This window comes from Desmodus rotundus, chromosome 13 (assembly GCF_022682495.2).
Source record: "Desmodus rotundus isolate HL8 chromosome 13, HLdesRot8A.1, whole genome shotgun sequence".
Classification (NCBI taxonomy): Eukaryota; Metazoa; Chordata; class Mammalia; order Chiroptera; family Phyllostomidae; genus Desmodus; species Desmodus rotundus.
The window spans coordinates 23756196-23779615 of NC_071399.1; the positions used below are offsets into that span (position 1 = coordinate 23756196).

Genomic DNA, 23420 nt, shown 5'->3' on the forward strand with positions numbered 1-23420 from the left:
AAGTATTGAATTTCCATATAAACATAAAATTAAATATGAATTATTACTAGTAACATTATCATGTTACTTAATAATAAATTATGGGTGTCAAAGCTATAAAATTAATGAATTTTAAATATGAAATCAATATACTCATCGCTTGTATACTCCTCAGTTTTCCACTTTTTCCTTTGAAAGTAAACTTTTACCAGGGTTGCGATCATTACAGAGAGAATAATGGCAAAAGGAATGAGTAGGAAAAATGGCCATCTTGTAGGTCTGGGAGGGTAAGCATTCTGAATATAAAATCTTTCTAGGAAAGAAAACACCAGTGATTTAAAAGTAATTACAAGGAACATAGCGAAGACATTTCTGTATTGTAATATAACTATTAGAGTAAAAATATTAACTATTTAATATTTTATAATTAGCATTTTAATAAAATAGATAAGTTGATAGTGTAAGTGCTCAGAGACACTTTTCTAACTCTTATAATAATAGTTCCATCCATTGCTTTTGATTGAGAACCTTCTATTCCATGTAGCCTCTTTTCAGAACTCTCTGATAATATAAATTAAAAAAATTAAAGTGTAATCCTTGTAAAAGTTGAGCTTTTCTCAATTCCTATTTTTAGTAAGAAATACTGTACATTTAATAAAATTTTAGTAAAGTTCAAATTATCTTTTTTTTGCATTGATATATATTTTCATGCTTTATCCAAGAAATTATTGCTAATGCAAAGATCATGTAAAAATTTCCCTGTGTTTCTTTCAAGAAGATTTATAGTTTTAGCATCTTCCTTTAATCTATGATCTATCCTATATGAATTATTACATAAGTTGTGATTTTTGAGGTTCTTTGGCCTTATGTGGGTATCCAGTTGTTATAGTACAATGCTTTGAACTGTCTTTCCTTTCCCATTAAACTATCTTTGTACTTTTCTTGAAAAATTACCTTATTTTATTAACCTTATTTATATTAATGGGTAAATTTCTAGGCTCCCTATTCCATTCTGTTGATCTACTTGTATATCCTTTACAAATGCCACACTATCTTGATTTATGTAACTATATACTAAATCTATACCATACTAAATTCAACATAAGACAACAAGGCAAATAGCCTAAGTTGTCCTCTTCGTCATTCTTTTTCAGGGTTGTTTGGCTCTTCTAATCTCTGTTTTGTTTTTTAGAATCAAATTGTTAATATCTGAAAAGTTGCATGCTTTTATAAATTTTTAAAACCTATAGATTTAATTTGGTGATAGTTGAAATTTTAGCAATAATAAACCTTGCAGTAGGCAAATATGGCATATTTCTCCACTTACTTGTATGTTTAATCCATTTCGTTTTAGCTTCAGTGTAAAGGTCCTGCACATCGTTTGTTAAATATATTCCTAATATTTTGTTTTTACAGTATTATAAATGATACTGACATAAAGTTGATTTCCATTTACTGCTGCTATTATATAATATACCATTGATTTTTTAATATTTTTCCTTTGAACTTTCAAAAATATTTATTACTTCTGCAAGTGTATTTATAGATTTTTAGGACTTTCTATGTAATTAACCTTATCATCTGCAAACTTACTTAATTCTTTCCAATCTTTATACTCCTGATTTCTTGTGTTTATTTTGTTGTTATTTATTGCACTGTCTAGGACTTTTGGTAAAATGCTGAATAGACTTCATAAGAGCAGACTTTATTCCCTTGTAAATATTTTGGGAAAAACAATGTACTTCATTATAAAATATATTAACTATGTTTTTTTGTTGATGCTTTTTATCAGATTGATGAAGTTTACTTAGATTAGTAGAATCCAAGTAAACTTAGATTCAACTAATCTAAGGTTTAGTAGTTTAGTAGACCTGGTAAACCTTAGATTAGTAGAATCTAAGTTTACTTTAGATTCTTTAGATCACTTTAGTACCACGTTTACTGGTACTGGTTTACCAGTAAACCAGTAGTTTACTGGTTAGTGGGCAGAAGAATCGAGTCAAAAAGAAAAAGGACATGGACAACTGTGTAGTAATTACGGGAGTAGAGAGAGGTGAAAGAGAGTCTAAGGAGGATAAATGGTAATGGAAAAATATAATAAGTAAATAAGACTTTAAACTGAACATTACTGAACACCCATTTGTGTTAGGTGCAATCCCAGGCACTGGGGATATACAAATATGAATCAGTCATAGCCTGTGCCCTCAAGACCACTTACAGTACATTAGAAAGCTATGTTTTTTAAAACAATGTAGCAAAAAGTCCTTCAGGCTGTAGGAGAGTGGCCTGCGTGGATCTCAGTGGCATGTAGAAGATGAGATGTGCTTTGGTGTGAGTGCTTAGCGCATGCTCCTTTCCGGAGAACTTCCCACTTCAGGCTGAGTTGGACAAATGCAGTGATTTCTGTAACATGGGACCCTGCCCAGTGGTCACTGGTTATTGGGCCAGGATTGACACCCATTCTAAGCCATACTTTTCCCCCAGGAATTAAATTAGTAACTACAGACGTTAGTCAGTATCTTCCAGAAGCAATAAGAAGTTGGAATAGAAAGGTATTATGGTTCGAATGTTTGTGTGCCCCTGCACCCATAAAAAATTTGATGAATAGGTGGTGAATTTTGTCAAATTATTTTTCCGCATCAAATGAAAAAATTATGTACTTTAAAAAGTTTGTCGATTTAGTGAATTATTCTTGATTGACTTTCAAATGATAAGTTTTGCTTTCTTATGATAAACCTCACAAAGTCTGCATTATTGCCTTTAAATATATATATAGCTACTAACATGAATTAATATTTTTTGAGAAGATTTACATCTACATTCATAAAATAAATTATTCTGTAATTTTTTTAACTTCCTTGTCTGGATTTAGCATCAGGTTTATGTTTTCCTCATGCAATGAGGTGACAGGAGTCCTTCCACCACTGTTTTACAAAATGGTATGATTTTTGTGAAAAAAAATAATGGAGTTAATATGTATTTTTACCATCTAGACCTACAATTTTTGTTTATATTTGTTGGTGGTGATTTAAAAAAAAAACCATAAACCCACAGATCTAAGAAGTTTTGACTTGAAGTTTTTTGGTAATACCCTTTAATTTATAATTCTTTTTCTGTTAAAGGTAGTCCCCCATCTTTTAAAAAATATTTTACTTACTTTTAGAGAGAGGGGGAGAGAGGGAGAAAGAGAGGGAGAGAAACATCAATGTGTGGTTGCCTCTCACATGCCCCCTACTGGGGACCTGGTCCATAAGCCAGGCATGTGCCCTGAGTGGGAATTGAACCAACAATCTTTTGGTTTGCAGGCTCTCATTCAATCCACTGAGCCACACCAGCCAGGGCAGGAATAACCCTTCTTATATCTGAGTAGCTTTTCCCAAAATTGGGACTCAAAGAGCATATGTGTTACTGAGATCACTTTCAATTCTGAGCTGATGTAATTTCTTTAAAAATGTGTGAGTTTCTTGTACATAAAATAAAAGTACACTCCAGGGAGCAGTTTGAGATCTTGCTCCCCAGCATACATTGTCAGTTTGGCTCAAATAAACACTTATAAAAATTTCATAAAAATTAAAGATGATGATGATGATTATGATATAAACCCCATTAAATGAAGGCCATACTCACACTCTCATTGAGATAAGCCTTTTTCTATATTGGGCTGGTGAGGCTGCCATGGGACAACATATTTAAGATTCTTAGTGGCCTCTTTTGTTTGAGAAATTTTATAAGGCATTTCAACACAATATTTATTGGTAGAAGGGATTTTGTTTAGAGGGAGATATCTAAGAGGTTTTATAACTCTAAGTTTTTTGAGGTTTTCATAGAGGGGCTTAGAGTCACATGCTTGATTTAATGCTTATCTGAGATCAAATTCTACTGCTTAATATCTCAAATTTGACTGTTAGACATTTATTACTTTAAGAATTTTTTTCTGGAACAGACTGGGAATAATAACTACTTTCATTTTCAAACAAAAAAATTTAGCTCTTTTACATTTACTCTACATTTTACTTGAAAATTGAACTGTTACTTTATTATTTTTTATCATCTTCTTATATTTAAATATAAGTGTCAATAATTTAAGTCACCTACTTCAAAATCTTTATAATCTACCTGAAAATCTTGCCAACAAGAATCATGGATTCTACTTTCCACTTTACCACAGGAAATAACCATGCCAAATAACTCACCACTTTCCAACTTCTAATAACATGCTTTTGAATTGCTCACCAACTGTCTTCTCAAGACAATGTTATCATATACGAATAGTCTTCAACAGTTCCGAGAGGTCTTTCTACCACACACCATCCAATTCCAAAGCTAATTCCATGTTTTATTGTAGATACTTGTTATATAAATGCACCTTCTGGTAGCAAATTGTTTTCATTTATATATATGTATATTTTATATATAAATATAATATGTATTAATATTTATATATAAATGTTTTCATTTATATATACATATATATGTGTGTATACACACACACACACATAGATATGAGAGAGAGAGAGCTGTGTAAGAAACTACCCACAAATTTAGTAACTTACAATTTGATCATTTTGTGGGTCATGAATTTGGAGAGGGCTTAGTTGTATAGTTATGTTTTTGTGTCTCGATGGAGTCAAATTTCATACAGAGCAGATGAGTTTCCACACAGTAAGTTTCCAATATGGAGAGTTCCAAGAATTAGTAATCTAAAAGACACAGTCAGAATCTGCAGAAAAACCATGGAAGTCCCGGAACCTCACTTCTGTAATTTTTATTGATTAATCATATCACTAAGGTCAGTCTGGATTCTACGAAAGGAGCAATCTCCTGTGTTCTCAGGGAAAATGGCATATGTGTGCATGAACAGAAGCAATTAGTATCAGCTGATTTGAACATAAGCCACTGCAAGCTAATTGTTACTCCTAAAAAGGAAACAGCTTGATAATGCTTAAACATGTTATAATGTTATAATTTAGTAATCTATTACCATATGACCTTAAACAATGGAATGAATTTGGAAATCTTAAGAACTACCTCTGGCTCAAAATCTGGAAAAACCTGTTTTAATTATATGCAAAATCAAATTTTTATAAAAAAGAAGTCAGGCCCTAAGCATGAACAAAAAATTGTAGGAAACTACAGCTCCCAAGCTCTTTGACTTTCTGTCTTCCAGTTAGATTTAGCCAATGGGAGGCACTAGATGAAATTTGGAGTGTCAGAAGAATAAAATATCCATGGAATTTATCCTTCTTCTGCTCAATGCTCATTACCTCTACATCCTATGCCGGACAGTACCTCTCCCTGCGGTCTAGGTATGTGGCTCAGATTCTGGTTTCAGAAATACCACTTCTTTTCATTGTCCCACCTGACCCAAGAAGTGATAATGAATTCCTGCTGTTGCTAATCTCCAGTTTGTTTCACCATTCTCTGATTGGTTTTTGTCTCTGCCATTATGTCTTCCTGATGCTTTATATTAAATTTCTTCTGTATCAAAGACTAAACTGATTTTTATCTTTCTGCCTGGCCCTTGCTGACCTGCCTCATCTACAATATAGGTTGAATATCTTCTATCACATTACTCTCTGTAATGAAAACATACATTAAATAGCTATATATGATTTATTATTTGATGTCCAAACATCATCTAAATATAAATTGGTAGACAAAATAGCATGGATTTTAATTTAATAAATGCACCCATTGTTTTAAGTATGTTTTTAATTTGTTACGAACACCTACCAGGACTGCGGGCCCCTGAGGGTGGAAAGTTGCCACTGTCAATGCTGCCTCCAGGCCATGAAGATTTCTCAGTGTTGCAACTTGGAGGCAAATAGCCTGGGTTACAGTGACAGTTCTTTTTATTATTGCATACCTGAAAATGGGAGAAATGTCACCTTATAACATAAATAGCTCAAAATTTTTGTGTTCAAGTAGAATTTTAATATTACACTGAAATCAGATGCGGCTGAGTTTTTTAACGTGGTTTACGAGTGTGTGTGTGTCTGGTGTGTGTGTAGTTGCGTGTGTGCTTTCCCAGGATACTCTCAATGACTTCCATTCTTGCATCATAATACTGGTACTTACACCCTGAGAGTTGCATTTTTGTGGAGTACAGTCATAAGCCAAGTAATTATTTCCACACTCCTTATTCCTGCACACCTAAAAAGAAAATAAGCCTATGTTGACTGAAATGTCACCCGTATTTGGCATCTAATTAAGAGGTATTGATTTAACAATAAATATTAATATACTAATAACAAGTGATTTATAGTGCTACTATGTTTTTAGCACTAGATACAACTCTGGTTATTTGAGAATAAACAAAACAATAAAAGCATCTTCCCTGCTTCACTGGAATGGAAAGTACAGACATGAAATAAATAAAATCAAAGATTAACGTGTGATAACTAGTATAATTTTTAAAAGTTATATGAAAAAATAAAATACAAGGAATTTATCTAATATTCAAGAACAGTAAAATCTTCTTATTGAACCTTTACATGGAACAGAACTTAATAAAGCATAGCAATGAAAGATAGGTACTTAAAGGGAAAGAAAGAATATTTTAAATGACCCTGCATTGGAAATGGCATGGAACTTTTGAAAAGTATTAAGAGCAATGTAACCTACGCAGAAAATAATAATTAAATCATTAACTAACTAAATTTTTGAGTTCTACATTGTGCTTTTCCCTGAGAACACAAAAAATTTCATATTATTCACATTGCAGTAAAAGATATAGAAACACACACACAATAAAAAAAACTGATTTGACAGATATTGTTATGGCAGGATTGTGTAGGATCATTTGATTTTAATCAGAAAGTTGTCCTATAACCTATAAGCAATTGGTTTTATTTAGAGATTTAGTTGAAAGATAAGAGGCTCATAGAGTAGATATTAAAAGAGGATGGAAAGGCAAAAGAAAATGTAGAGAGATACATTAGAATGCCATTACAGGTGTCAAAGAAAATGATAATCACAGAGTAAAAGTGAGTGGTAGTAGTTGAGATAGAAACCCGTGGCTGTATTTGAAGTACAGATAAAAAGTTTAATCCACCTAAGTTTAGGGATGGATAGTACATGGAGGAGGAAAACAGAGATGGGTCAATGACGAGAGTTCCCAGCTTGTCTAAGTCTCTTGGTTGTAGCACTATTAACTGACAGAGAAAGCTAAGCATTTGAAAGCTAAGGCTCAAATGTTTAGAATATTATTTTTAAGATTTCTGTCAACTGGTAATATTAAATCAGACTATGCTTCAAAAAATTTAAAAAATGTTTATTGCACTTGTAGAAACCCTTAGAGTAACTTATTAATAAGCGAAATAATTTTTTTAAAAAGTTTCTGAGTAATATTGGTAATATTTCTTTGGGATTCTTAACTCTTGAAATATACTTGACTGTAATATACTAATTTTTAAGGTCAGAGAGTAAATCTGTTCACATAGGTTTTGCTAAACATTGCTGAATATGGGAAAGTACATTATTGATATTGTCTGATAATAATGGCAATATATACCTCTGTTTAAGATTTAGAAAGTAATAAACTGATGATAAATACAGTCAGGTTACTTTGTGTGATTGTGGTAACAGTCTAAAAGTTCTAGCTCTAGATACAGACTAGTGCTGCTACAGTTAGAAATGTATCCATTCTGCCCTGTCTGGCTTGGCTCAGTAGACTGAGCACTGGCCTGCAAACCAAAGGGTTGCCAGTTCGATTCCCAGTCAGGGCACATGCCTGGGCTGCAGGCCAGGTCCCTGGTGGAGGCTGCGTGAGAAGCAACCACACATTGATGTTTTTCTCCCTCTCTTTCTGTCTCCCTTCCCCTCTCTCTCTAAAAATAAGTAAATAAAATCTTTTTTAAAAAAGGAAATATATCTGTTCTTTCAGAATGATCCCTTAACACCTAACTAGAATGTGGGCAGAGAAGTTAGACACATAATTTGCAGAACTGTTGTTCAGAAGAAAATAAACCTAATTCTCAGAACTCTTAAATAAATCCTTTGAGCCAGGCTAGAAAGAAATTGAGAAGGGGTTATTGTTATTGTTGATATTGTTTCTGTGCAATGAAATTACTTTTTTTCTGATTTAACACTCTTACTTCTGTTGCACTATGCAGGAAGGCTAGGGAGAAACACCATCCAAAGTAGGAATCTAGCTACAAGACCACAAATATTATTTATCTCCGCTAAGAATATTATAAAGAAAATGATGGTTCTTCACCAAGCTCTTTGCTACAGATTTTTTTTTATTTGCTATGAGATAAGGAAGACAGTGCATCTTGTTATTCCTGTCACTTCCTTCTTGTATGGAGAACCTAAAATAGTGAATAAAACAACAAAAAAGGTGTACATATTATTTTATAACAAATATATGGTTGTTACTAGAGATAAAGTAAAAGTCATTTTAAGCTCAGAAAAAGTGAGGCAATGTGATCTCTTAATAGAATGAAAGGCTGAAGCCAGCATCAGTCCAGTGGCCATCAGAGCCCAAACACATAGGATTTAAATGATCACGTTCACCCTACAGCAGGGATACTTATAAGCAGGTGTTACCTAGTCCTGGAAAAAAATAATCTGGAGAGTGAAATCAGCAAAATAGTATACTAGGAAGCCCCAAGTTCTGTTGTTCCTTGGGAATATTTTTTTAAAAGAAAGAGAGGAAGAAAGAGAGGGAAGGAGAGAGGGAAGGAGGGAGGGGAGAATGGAGGGAAGAGAAGGAAGGAAGGGAGGAATTAAAAAGGGAGGAAGAAAGGAACAAAAGAAACTTATAGGAGCTCTGGAAGCAGTCTGAGGTCTAAGGCAACCAAGTAAATCCCCATGAAGAGAAAGCCAAAATGGTAGACAAGTTTGTGGCTTTCTGCTCACTGTTGCCTCATTCCTTCCCTGGCATGGCACAGTCTTGGTCTGAAGACAGCAGCAGCTGAGTTCCCAGTGCTCCCCTGGCCTGTTAAACTGATGGGAGCAGAGAGCAGACCATATTTTCAACAGTGCAACCTGACTGAGAAGTTCCTGAAGGACTTGCCTTAATTTATTTAACTTAAATCTTAGATGGAAAGAAGCAATGGACACTGCTCAAGAAAGCTGAAGAGAGACTAAGACTTTGCAGACATCTGGGGCAAGATACTGCGGGTGGAGACATACAATAGACCATACAAGCCACAAAGAAATGCTCGCATGAGACTATTTGGAAAAATAAGACATATAAAGACATCCATGAATGTGGGGAATCCAAAAAGCCTCACAGAGGCCCCGGAAAGATGCACATCACAAAAGATACCAGAAGACCACAAGTTTTCTCTCAGGCTGATTGCAAGGCTCAGAGGTCCCCAGCAAATCAGTACAGAACTGCCCCTGCACAGAGCCAGTCTGAGACAGGGGGAGAAGTGACTATTTTTTAAAAAAAGTTACAAGGTACAAAAAGGAACAGGAAAACATATCTCATGTAAAGGAAGAAATTAAAGTGACAGATTTTTTTTTTAAATGACTGTACTAATGCTGAAGAAGCTAAATAAAAACACGGATAAAGAATGAAAGGAAATCAAACCTTCAGCCCTCTATATTTGCACTTTCCCAGCTGTTCAAAAATACTGTTTTCAATCCACCATTAGTAGAATCCACAGGTGGGAAACCCATGGAAATGGAAAGCTGACTGTATTTACTTAAAAAATCTGCATGTGTGTAAATTCAAACCTGTGTTGTCTGAAGACCTACTGGATCTATTATTATCCCCATCAGACAAGGGGATCCTGAAAAATTATGCATTAAATTCTTTAGTACATGAGGAATATACAATTTGAATGAATATACTTGTTTTTCATGGTTGAAATACTTGTAAATTTCATAAAAAGAAACTTATTACAAAGTGTTTTAAGTGATTCAGTTTTGTGTAAGAGTTGGGGATGACAATTTTTCTTTTACCTTTTTTTACTTCCTAATTTTTAAATGAATGTTAGTAAAGTTAGGTTGTGATAAAATTTTAATATGACAAATATTTCTATAATTATCACATAAAAAGTATCTATTTTTAACATGTATATATGCATAGTGATTTAAACTAGAATGTGAAAAAAATGTGAGATTTCATTTATACCTGGTTACAACCAAAACATAAAATTTTTACTTCTAATTACAAAAAATATCTTGTGCTCCCAAGTCAATTATATTTTGCCTTTCCCTCTGTTCTTCATTAAATAATTTATTATGTTTTTATCAGACTAGAGAGACTCTGTACCTTAAAATTGGGACATGAGAATAATTTAAGCTTTAGGTTTTTTTGTTTTTTTAATTTTTAATGTTATTCAGTCAGAGTTGTCTGCATTTTCTCCCCATCCCTCCACCCCACCCCATAAGCTTCAGTTTTGTTGTGCGTTTATGTATATATACATCAGTGACATAAATTTCACAGAGCAAAAATCTAGGAAGACAGAAATGTTTATGCATATTAATATGTATATGGAATAATAAAATAAAATCAGATAATAACATGGGATGTTCTTGTAAGACTATGTAGTAAGAATAGCTAGATAAGTATATGCGTGGGGCAGGGAGAGAGAGAGAGAGAGAGAAAGAGAGAGAGAGAGAGAGATTGAATGAAAGTTCTGAAAATAGAGTAGTTACACCTCAGATATGTGCCTTCAATTAATTTTCTCTTAACTCTGTGTGTTCTTTATTATTTTCATCAATAAAATGGACACACATTATGTAACAGCTATTTTAAAGAAATTACATAATAAGAATAATTCATGACATTAGAAGTACTATGTAATATAATTTAACAAAACACAGGAATGAACAATATGATTTTCAAATCAGTGAATATACATCATTTCTATGAAAAAAAGCCAATAAAATATTCATGGTGATATCATCTATGCATGAATGCAAAATAATTTTTCTTTTTAAGTTTTTTCTTTTAAAAATTTTCTACTTTCTTAATTTTGAAATTGAATGTGCATTTAAATTATGAGGCAGATACTGAACAAGCGTTTAAAATTAGAGCATAAATTAGAAACTCATTTGGGAATGAAAAACGACATACCTGATTCTGACCACAAACAGTTCCATCTTTTATCCACATCTTTGCGCTGTCTGCACTACCTGTTGGATACTCCACTGAGATGCAGATTTGTCCATTTATATTACTATAAGTTGTAGTGGCACTTGTGATAAAAAGTACATTTTCATGTTCATGTTTACATATTAATTTTCCACACCGCAGGTCTCTATAATTTACCAATACATGAAAACCATCAGTTTTAAATACAGAGAAATATTAGAATAGCATCTAAAGGAAAAACTTAAGTAAAGCATTGAAGTTTTAAAAAAGATGTATGCAATTAATTATGAAACACCAAAAAAATGACAGCCTTGCTGTATTGTTAATAATAACTGAACATTTTAATAATTATGAACTACTTCCTAGTTAGCCTGAAAACTTTTTTGTAATGATTACTTCACTGTTTTTGATTTTTAGACACATTCAATTTCCAGTTTATACTATGTTAAAAAATTAGTAAAGTTTATTTAATTATCAGTCATACTTGACTTCCTTTTCAGTTTTTTCTGAACATAATGCTGCTCTCAGCATTGTGAGTCAAGACTTTTGAGACCTACACTCCAGAAATACTATATGCAATAAATATTAATATAAAACTATATCATGACAGCATTGTAAACCCCCAAAAGTCATAAAAGTAACTGGAAAATTTAAAGGATTAATAAGCATTAATAAGCACATTAATAAGGAACAAACAATAATACAACCTATGATGGATTTTCCAAGAGAAATATTGGAAACCAGAAAATTATTGAATGACAGATTCAAAGGTGAAACACGCCGTCTACTGTCTTCCTGTCCTATATGCAGAGAAAATGTATTTCAAAATGAAATGTGGCATTTTCAAATAATAAAGAAAAATTTTCACTAGCAGTACTGGTGTAAAATGTAAACTGAGTTCTTCCCATTGAAGCAATTGATCCTATATATAACTTTTATTAATATGTATATAGATGGTTTTAATATATATATAAATATATATAGCTTTAATATGGGGAACCGTTCCATGCGTGGGAAATGTGGCCCAGCCCCCACTCAGAAAAGCCAGTGGTGAGCGAGGTTGGTGGGCAGGACCCACGCCCATGGACAGGTTCTCCCGTGGGGAATCAGGCCTGTATTGTACCTAGGCTGCTATGGGACTTGCTCTTGCTAAAAATCCCTCACCTTGGATTGAGGCAGAAAATGTTTACTCAGTATCTTTAACTTCCTAAAGTCTCTGCTAAACCACCCAAGTATGGAGTGTAACCAGTTCAGCCACTTTCCCCCTTGAGCTATAACATCCTTTTCTTTGAAGTAATTAGCAGTATTCTGTCCTTTGTTGTCTGTAAGAGGTAATCACCTACAGTAAACCTGTGCATAGTAAATGAGGACCATCCTCAATGTAAAGTGCCCAGAAAAGCAATAAAAGCCTGTCCAGGCAGGGGTCAGGCTGTCTCTGGCCCTCACACCCTCTCTCACTTAGAGAGTGGCCATGACATCCCTTTTTCTCCACAGGATTTCTATAGTCCCTGTGTATTTGTCTATTGCTGCCACAGCACAGGATCCTGCTGGCTGGGATCCGTATCACTTTAATATGATTAAGAAGGTGTCTTTCCATTCTTAGTTATATGAGAGTGGGTCATTGCTAGATTTTGTGATAAATCAGACACAAAATAAAGAAAATTGTGTGGATGAATCTAAATTAAGGGACCGTGGGAGAGAAAAGACATAGTTTAATTCATCTCCTCCTCAAACAAGTATAAAATTGGGCAAATTTGTCCCAACAACCATTTCAGGGCTATGAAAACAAATTGAGCAACATTTAAGAAAAGCTGCTACAAAATCAGGTAAGACTAGTGAGAGACTGTGGTCTTCTTGCCTGTCTGCTCGTGTGGCCTCTCCCAGCTCCGTGGATGCTGTCATTTGACCAGGGCACTCTTGCCCATGAAAACCAACATGTTTAATATTAGAGTGGTTGTTCTTGATTTGGTGCAGAGGACAGAAAAAAGAAGAGCTCACCCAGCAGCATTTTGAGTAAAAATAGCATTTTGAGTAAAACTTGGTGGGGAATCAAGGCAAAAACAGCATCACTTTTAGCCCGAGGTTGAGGTTCCAATAAGGATCAGTGATAGCCCAACCAGAATTTAAGTGTAATCCTAGACATGAGAGCTCCAAAAAGGGTGGTGATGAACTTTCTTCACGTCACATTCCTAGTTGACTGGAAGGCTATGTGCTAAGAAGACTTGAGAAAGATGGATTTGGAAGTAACACCAAATGAAACAAAATTTGCCTCCATCTAAATGTGCTCCCCAATTCACAGACAGAGCCATCTCTCTCTCTCTCACACACACACACAGACACACAACACACAATGTCAAATGGCTGCAGTCGTAAATTCTATACTAATTCTACACAAACTTTCTAGGAAAAAATAACGGTAAAACACTTTCCAATTCATTCTGTGAGGCAAGTATTATTCTGATATCAAAGACAAACAAAGCCCTGACATTATAATAAACATAGATGCATAAAACTTTAACAAATATTAGCAAACCAAATCTAGAATTATATAAAAGTGATTACATGCCATGACGAAGTGGAAATTAACCAGGAATGCAGGATTAGGTTAATATCTAAAGATTCTAATTTGTAGAATATAAAGAGAAAAATGTATAATCACAGAAAAAGCAATCCATAAAATCCAGGACTGATCCATGATACACATTCTTATCGAACCAGAAATAGAAAGGAAGTTCCTCAGTCTGACAGACCTGTATGTGTAACCCACTAGTATTCCCATGGTTCAGGTTGAAAGACTGAATATCACTCTTTAATCAGACGTGAGACAGACATTTCTGTTTTGTCACTTTTATGCAATGGGACAAAGATTTCTTAGTTATCGTATCAAAGCCATGATCTGTAATAATATAAATGAATAAATTGGACTTCATCAAAATTAAAATATTTTTCTCTCCAAAAGAGGTCATCAAGGAAAGAAGAAAGGACAGCCCAAAGAAAATGTTTATAATTCATATATTGATGAAGATTATATTCTAAATACATAAACCACTTTTACAATTCAATAAAAACCACAGAACCTAATTAAAAAATGGGCTACAGATTTCCCAAGATATTTCACCAATGAAGACATGCAAATGCTTTATAAACACACGAAACAGTAGTCGTTGCATAAATCAAGGTAAATGCAAATTAAAACCAGAACTGCATACCTCTTTATCATGGCACACACACAAAAAAGCAAAAAACAAGCAAGAAAAAATGTTGAGGATGTAGAAAAGCTGGAACTCTGGAACTCTCATGTATTGTTAATGGAAATGTAAAATGGTACAGTCATTCTGGAAAATATTTTATTTGGGCAGTAAAAACCTATACTTGTCAAATGACCCGGAAATTCCACTTCTAAGTATACATCCAAGTGAAATTTAAAAAAAAATGTATGTGGTAGACTTCTGGACAAGATGGCAGCATAGGTAAACGTGACTTGCCTCCTTGCACAACCGTATCAAAATTACAACTAAATTATAGAACAACCATCACTCATAATCAGAAATCAAGTTGAATGGAAGTCTGACAACTACAGAATTAAAGAAAGCGAGTCCATCCAGACTGGTAGAAGGGGTGGACATGTGGAACAGACTGGCCTTATATCTATGTGTGATAAATAAAAATTCAGGAGGGATATCTCAGGGGTGAGCAGTCCCAGCCCCATACCAAGCCCCCAAGCACAGGGTTCCAGTGCCAGGAAGATAAGTCCCCATAACTTATGGCTGCAAAAACCATCACGGATTGAGTTGGTGGAATAAACTTCTCAAGTCCCAAGCAGTCCCTCTTAAAGAACCCACATAGAAACTTACTCTGACTCATTCCCTCTGAGCTCCAGGACCAGGGTAGCACCTTGAAGGGCACCAGTGGCATACAGGGAGGACTGAAATGTCTGGCATCAAGGTGAGAGCTGGGGGGCAACTTTCTCCCAGACAGAAAGGTAGACAGACCTACAGAGCTGGCAGGCAGGTGGCATATCTGAGACTCCATCAACCTGGCTAACACTGTTTGCTATACCCCAGAGATCCCCTGAGGCTCCTCTCTACCCAACTTACAGTGGTTACCAGTGGCTTTTCCATATGAGTGGCTGGTCTTGGTGCCTGTTTCACAACTTCCTAAATCCTTTCAAACAAGCAACAGCCTGCCTCAATGAGCCCCCAGCCTCTGTACCTCTTGCTAAGTGGCCCCAGGCATGGCACTAGCAGGAGCCGGACAAGATTTCAAGCATGGATTTTCCTGGGAATCTCCAAACCCAGCACGAGTAGCAGTCATCTTAGACTGCTGTATAGCTCCGACAGGATGGCCCCAGACAAAACACAGGTTGGGGCTGACCTCAGCCTGCACCAATCAAGAAAGCCCAGGGCCTGTGCACCCAGGGGACAGTTTCAGACCACATCAGAGCACTACCACCCTGCCACTGCATAGCTGATCCTCCACAGAGGGAGGAGATGGGTGGTCAGTGGTCACAGCTAGTCCTTGCAACTGACTGTCCTGAGTAAATCCCTCCCATTTACCTGCCAACAGCAACCAAGGCTCAACTACAAGAGGAGGGTATACTCATCTCACACAAAGGGCAGACCTCAATTACCCAGCTTGGGTGAAAGGGCAGGTGGTGCCACTGGACCCTACAAGGCACCTACTACATTAGGCCATGCTAACAATACAGGTAGTCACAGCAGCTCTACCTAATACATAGCAACAAAAACAGGGAGGCTGCCGAAATGAGGAGACACAGAAACATGGCCCAATAAAAGAACAGATCATAATTCCAGAAAATGAACTAAACAAAATGGACATAAGCAATCTATCAGATGCAGAGTTCAAAACACTGGTTATAAAAATGCTTGAGAAACTTAGTGAGGACCTAAACAGCATAACAAAAGATCCAATTAGAAATGAAAGATACACTAATTGAAAAAAGAACAATTTACAGGGAAAAACAACAGTTGACTGAATGAAGCCAAGAACCAAATCATAATTTGGGACAGGAGGAAGCAAAAAAACAACCATTCAGAACAACAGGAAGAAAAAATAATTTAAAAAATGAGGATAATATAAACAGCCTCTGGGACAACCTCATTGTTCCAATATTCACATCATAGAGGTGCCAGAAGGAGAAGAAAAAGAGCAAGAAATTAGAAATCTATTTGAAAAAATAATGAAAGAAAACTTCCCTAATTTGGTGAAGGAAATAGACATATAAGTCCAGGAAGCACAGAGAATCCGGAACAGGATGGATGCAAAGAAGCCCACTCCAAGACACATGATAATTAAAATGCCAAAGGTTAAAGATAAAGAGAGAATCTTAAAAGCAGCAAGAGAAAAGAAGTTAGCTACCTACAGGGAAGTACTGTCAGCTGATTTCTTAAAAGAAAGTGAGGCATCATCCAGTGAGAGATCTCCAGCACGAAACTTCACACACCACTGTTGATACATATGATACACTTTCTTCACACACTGCACTCTTTGTGTGTTTCAGCTGTGTTTTTACCTTTCTTGAAATAAAAAAAGCATAAAACGCCCAAAATGTTGCTTATTTTCTTCCATCATCAATATTAAAATGGCTCCACAAAAATTAATCAATTCTGATGTTTTTTTAAATGCACGCTGATATGACAGCTGTTACAATACAATCTAACAAAATTGTTTCTAATGAATTTCAAGAAAATTAAGCACCACTAGGTCCATCTTGTGGAAAAAAACAAATGAACTTTTTGGTCAACCCTACACATTTATCTATTGAAAACTCAGTATTGCTAAGATGACAACTCAGCACATACACACAGAGACCACCCCAATGCAGGTACAAGGGGTGCAATCTACTGAGGAAGGTCAATGAACTTACCAGTTCCAATTTCATGGTTTTGATCTTGTACTACAGATAAACACAATAAGATGTTACCATTTGGGGAAACCAACTAAAGGGTACAGGGGTCCTCTGTATTCTCTCTATATTATTTTTGCAACTTCTGGTGAACCTACAATTAGTTCAGAATAAAAAGATACAAAGATGGAATGAAGACTAAACTATTCCAAATATAATGGAAAAATTTAATGAACAGATTCATTACCCAGGAGGATACACACATTGACAAGAAAACTTGGCAAGTGCTCAAAATAATTATTAATTAGATAAATGCAAATTAAAAAAAAATAACTTACAACTCTAATGGCTAAAATAAACAGACTGACAATACCAAGTAGTACCACATTGTGGAGAAACAAGGACTCTTGGGTTCTGCTAGTGTGAATATAAAACTGCACAGTCACTTTGGAAAACAACTTGTCAGTGTATCAGAAATGATTCATATGAACTTACATGACTCAGCAATAATAATCCTATGGATCTATCTACCCAAACGAACAGCAAGGCCTTGAAGTTGATACAAACTGACTTGCATTCATTGCCAGACCTGTCTACCTGTTGAACATCGGAAATTACAAGAACATTAACCTAAGGTAAAGTCCTTCTACAACCATGGTGGATCATGTCTGAACATAGGGAGACAAGAAACGTACATTGTCCAAGCAATAAAATTATCAAACATCCGTCTCATCCATTTTATATGAGTGACTGTTGTTTTGTTACCAATTACAGCTTCCCCTTCACTCTAGTTTTCCTTCTTCATATATAAGATTTATTAAGATACCTGATCACAGTATCCCCTCTACTTTCTAAAGCTATCCAGCTCAGAGCAAAGATGCGCTTCCAAAATCCCCACTGAAAATCGCTTAACACAAGCTCAAGTCCTATGACAAGTCTCTAAAACTCTGGACCTAAGATGTTTCACAGAATCTCAGAGTGTGAAGTCTCACTGTCTGCAAGATGTAAGAAACCCAACTTGTTCAACTATAGGTTCATTCCTGATGGTCTCTGGCTAGAAGGCACTGACACAGAACTTGACCTAAAAATCATTTCTACAGTTAAAAAGTGGGTTGAAGTGGATTCCAATTAGGTTAGAATTCTAACCTAACACACACACACACACATGTACACACACTGAAGGCTTTGGAATGTAAATGGAAAGGGAAGAATTATATGATAATTGAACCTTCAGAATGGAGACTGTGTATGAGATATTGTGTGTTGTGGCTTTTAAAAATATTCTGAGAACACATTCAGTCTTCTTATCTTGAATAATCAAAAGGCAGAATTAGAAGATGGGCCTAAATGTCAATTTTGTGACTGGAAATTAAGAGGCACTGAGCCATAAAATATGCACATAAACTTCCCCCTTAATCCTGGCTGACCACTGAACTAAGCATGTATAGTGAGGACTCCAGGGCGTTCATAAGATGCATCTGAGGAGATGCATCTGTTTTCAGCTGTTGTTATGTTAAATACCTTCCATGCCAAGATACGTAGATTCTGAAATACATAAATGAATGCAATGTTTCCCTTGTATATTATTCATAGTATCTAACGTAAAGTCAAAAATTGCTAGCCATAGGCAAGGAGCAAATAAACCACTAGATACCAATATCAAAATGATTCAGATATTGCAATTATCAGAGAATTAACTTTAAGCAACTAACATAAAAGTTGCCAGTGATTTAAAGGAGCATATAGTCACAATAGTTAGAAGGTTTCCTTTAGTCAGTATACGCTGCAGCAATGGGAAACAAACTTCTGTGTATTCTGGGTTTGAGCATACAAAGAAGCAACTTATAAATGTACTAAGATGTACTTCCTGGTATACATACTATGTGCCAGTCCCGTTCTAAGTACTTTTCATAGATGATCTAAATTCCACACTGGCACCACACTAATGATGTTAGTAAACTTGATATTTATATTTTATATATAAGAAAAGTAAAACACACATCCATTGCAAAGCAATGTAGTTAGGATTTGAAAGCATCATGTCTGGCTGCAGAGTACATATTCTTAAATACAGTGCTTTACTACTTCCTAGATAGTAAAAATTCATGTGTTTTCATTTCATCATTATAAGAATGGTCATCCTTTGTAAAATTAAAGTGACAGCAAGCAAAATAAAATCAGTCCTTATAACTAATGGATAATTAATTTATTTATGTATATATTAAACAGTCTGTGGAAAGATATAAGGGGTAATTTGGATATATGAGAAAAAAGAAGTACAGGCATTCTGTATGTCAGACACTTATAATTTGATTAAATATAGTCTTCACTTCATGGTCAGGTAATATTTTTATTACACATAAACTCATCTGGTGGTATTTTCAAATTTAAGGCAATAGACTTCCTCAGATATATTTTGTAAAACATACTTAGGTTTACACTTCCTGTATCCTGAATCACTTGTACCACAGTTCCCAGATTCATCAGCCATAGAATTAAGGTATTCAAAGCACTCTAGAGGAGCCCCCTGGATATCTGGGGGGAAAAAAGTGTGGTTAGTAATATTGAACTTATATTAATTTAAAATAATTAACAAATACAGTTCACTCTTAATCAATCTTAATAAAGATTAATCTAATCTTTAAAATAGATTAAAATCTATTGCACAAAGTAAGATTATAATATAAAGTGAAAATAAACACTAGGTTTAAGATCACACAAAACCACTTCAATGAAATATTTAGTTGCAAGCACTCTGTTATGATCCAAATACCTTAGATATAAATATGGTGTGCATTTATCTTCTAGTTTTTAGTAAGTCTAGAATATATAAGTAGTTAAGAAACTTCAAAAATAATTGACTTCTTGGTCAATTACCTGTGTTCGCATAAATATCTTTTCAAATCCAGCCACTTAGCTAATATTTTGCTTTTTTCACCATAATTTCCTCAGATCAAAAAATCTTGAAGCCAACATTGATTTATCTTCACATTCACTATCCAATCCATGAACAGAATATGTGTAATTCTCACAAAATCCAACCTATTTAAAGAGCAGTTTACTTATCTTAACCCTCCTTCATTAGTTCTAATCTAGTTGAAGGACTGAGTTAAAACTCTTAGATAGATTTAACCACTGGATTGTTATGCTGAAAAAAAAAAATGACACACCAGAAAAAGAGCCCCAGTAGACACATCAGGATCTCAGCTGAAACTCCTAGAGGTGGTAGTGAACTGAAAATCTGCAGTTGATTTTGCCCAGAGGTCATTTGCAAACCTGGCATGGGTGAGAAGTCAAAATTATAAGCTTAAGAAGAGAAGCAAGCAATTGCCGGCGGACATAAAATAAACCAAAGTTGGAGGTCTTTCATAGCTAGAGTAACAAAATTAGAGACTCAAGGGGCCTCCACATATAGGTTAGTCCCCCTCAAGGCTTGTTCCTGCTTCCAAACATATAAAAAGCAGATTAAAATATAAAGAGATGGCCTCCATAAAGCAGTGAAGATTTTTCTGCAGTTCCTACACGCATGCCAGGGAGAGGAGTCTTAGTAAGTACACCACCTCTCAGTTAAAAACCCTGGAGAGTAATGCCCCAGAAACAAGAGTGTACTGGATGTAGACTGAGCCTTATCTAAACTCTAACCTTAACAAAGATCAGCTTCTGACTTAGTTAATTAGCCCCTTAGTTCATGTACCTAACAGAAGACAAAGATGCATGATAGTAATATCTATACAAGAGAAGCATTTAGACTGAAGACAGGTCTTCTCAAAGGCAAAAATTAAAGATGGAGACAGCGAACAAATTTTTAACAAGAAATTTGTCTTTATATCTAAAAAACCACCAAGAAAGAATGTAAAATAAAAACCTGTATCATTTTAAAATAATTGAGTAAGGGAACCATGGCACATATACTAAAACACACATCTTGAAGGTTTACTGTAATCCTTTCAAGACCTCAGAGGGCGGGTGCTACCTTCATGCTCTCACTGTGCCAAGCTCCAGAGTACCAGTATCTTTCAAATGGTGCTCTGGTTTTCAGAGGGTGCTCCAGTTTGGGGGGATGCTGCCCAGGAGACACCCCTAAATCATCTGGCTCTAGTGACTAGGGGGGCTTGCATTCCTGGGTGCCATGGGATGGTAATGATCAGAAAGATAGTTTTTGGCTGGCTACCACCCCAGGGCACTAAATAGACAGACAGCAGACTGAAACACATGCGCAGTGTCTCTGTATAAGACACCTGTTTGCTTGTACCGGAGACTTGGCCTTTGGTGAAGGATCTGGCTTGGCATACATCTAGGGGCCTACTAATGTTCTCTGCATGGAGGGAGGATGGTGGACATGATCTCTGAGCTCTTCCTTTTCTTTGTCTCAGCTGTCCAGTGTCTCCCAGAAAAGTGAATTACCCTCAGAATCACATAAGCCAATTCCTTAATTTTGATAGGTAGATAGATGATAGATAGCTGTATATATACATATTCATATATTGTTACATATACATATACAAGAAAAGAAAATACAGAAATTGTATTTCCTACAGATTTTGTTTCTCTGGGGAATTCCTGGCTAATATAGTTAGCAGGACAAAGAGACCTGTTATGTTTTAATTGGGAATATTCTTATCCTTCCTCAGTGTCATGGTAGCCAAAAGTCAGCAGCCTTACAGCTAACGAAATGGTATAACCTACTTTGAACTTTTGTAAAAGCACCATACCCAGGGCACATAGTTGATTTTTACCAACTTTTCAGTAATGGCTAGAACAAATAGGAGATCAGTAAGGAAATACAAAATTAGAGCAACATTCCAAATAAACCAGACATAATAGGTATCTACAGAACACTCTAATGAACAACTCCAGAATACCTATTCTTCTCTATGCGTTTGGATATTCTCTGAGATAGATCATATGTGAGACCAAGAAAATCTAAATAAAGTAAAAAGAATTAAAGCCATACAGATTATGTTCTCTGAATACAATGAAATTGAATTTAAATATCAATAATAAAATATGTAAGGAAAATGCAAAAATGTGTAAGTTAAAGAACACACTCCTGAATAACAAAAGCATCAGAACAAATCTAATGGGAAACTAGAAAATACTTTGAGATGAATGAAAATGAAAACATGGTTTACAAACATTCTTAAGAAACTTTGAAAACAGTACTTAGAAAGTTATAACTGTAAATATTTAAATTAGGAAAGAAGATTTAAAATCAATAACCTAGCATTCCACCTGAAGGTACTGAAAAAGGGAGAATTCTAAACATAAGGCAAAAAGAAGGAAAAAAAATAAGAGATTATAGCAGAAATAATAACACAGAGAATAGACAAGTGATAAAGAATATCAATAACAATAAAATTTGTTTCTTTGAAAACATCAACAGAATTGATAAATTTTCATTATCAAGGAGAAAAAAATACCCCACACTAGAAGCCTGAATGGGAATGTCTTCACTATTGATTTCCACAAAAATTTCAAACAATTAATTATTTGCATCATGGATTCTCCCCAAAAATATGAGCAGGAAATACTTCCTGAGTCACTCAGTGAGACTTGATACTAAAGCAACCTCAAGACATTTCAAGAAAGAAAAATTTGAGAATATCCCTCACAAATGTAAATGTAAAAATCATCAAGAAATCTACAGACTAATATCCCTAATGAAGGTTAATTTTTTAAAAAAAACAAGTGAAATACTAATAAACTGAATTCTAGAGTATATTAAGAGCATTATACACCATTACCAAGTGGGATTTAATCCTGAAAAGCAAGGATGGTTCAAAACACACACACACACACACACACACACACACACATCAATATCTTACACCAAAATAGCAGAATGAAAGGAAAAAAAAATTCATCACATAATCATGTTAATTGACCCAGAAAAAGCATTTCACAAAATTCAACACCTTTTAATGATAAAAACATTCAACTTACTAGGAGTAGAAGGAAAGTACTGAATATGATAAAGGCCCCCTCTAGGAAACACACAACCGAAGTAATACTCAATGATAAATGACTGAAAGCTTGTCCTCTATGACAAGGAACAAGACAGGGACGCTATCTTTCATCCCTTCTATTCAACACAGTATGGAAGTCTTGATTGTCAGAGCAATAGGCAAGTAAAAGAAATAATATACATCTAAATTGAAATAATACAAGTAAAATTATCTGTATTCACAGTAGCCATGATCTTTTATATATAAAAACACCCAAAAGTAGCACAAACACACACAAATCTGTTAGAACTAATAAATTCAGCTAAGTTTTAAGACACAAAATTAACATATAAAATTAGTTGCAATGAAAAACCTCAAAAGGAAATTAAGTAATTGATTCCATTTTCCATAATATTAAAAAATTAAGTTTAAAATGAATTAAAGAGGTAAAAAACCTGTTCAATAAGACCCACAAAATATTGCTGAAATTAAAGAAGACAAATAAATGGAACACATCCCATGATTCTGGCTTGAAAGACTAAATATTAAGATGTCAATATTATCCAGAGTGACCTAA

General features: G+C 34.8%; 1 protein-coding gene across 1 annotated transcript in view; it reads right to left on the reverse strand.

The window, feature by feature from the left end:
- The window catches only part of LOC112321442 (disintegrin and metalloproteinase domain-containing protein 2), a 74950-nt gene that overhangs the window by 5007 nt on the left and 46523 nt on the right, over nucleotides 1–23420 (reverse strand). Inside the window, exons 13-18 of the mRNA XM_071220148.1 lie at nucleotides 19328–19433; nucleotides 11015–11198; nucleotides 6058–6132; nucleotides 5713–5845; nucleotides 1851–1859; nucleotides 133–292 (exon numbers count right to left, since the gene is read on the reverse strand). Of these exons, the coding sequence (XP_071076249.1) occupies nucleotides 133–292; nucleotides 1851–1859; nucleotides 5713–5845; nucleotides 6058–6132; nucleotides 11015–11198; nucleotides 19328–19433 (667 nt within the window). The remainder of the gene's footprint in view (nucleotides 1–132; nucleotides 293–1850; nucleotides 1860–5712; nucleotides 5846–6057; nucleotides 6133–11014; nucleotides 11199–19327; nucleotides 19434–23420) is intronic.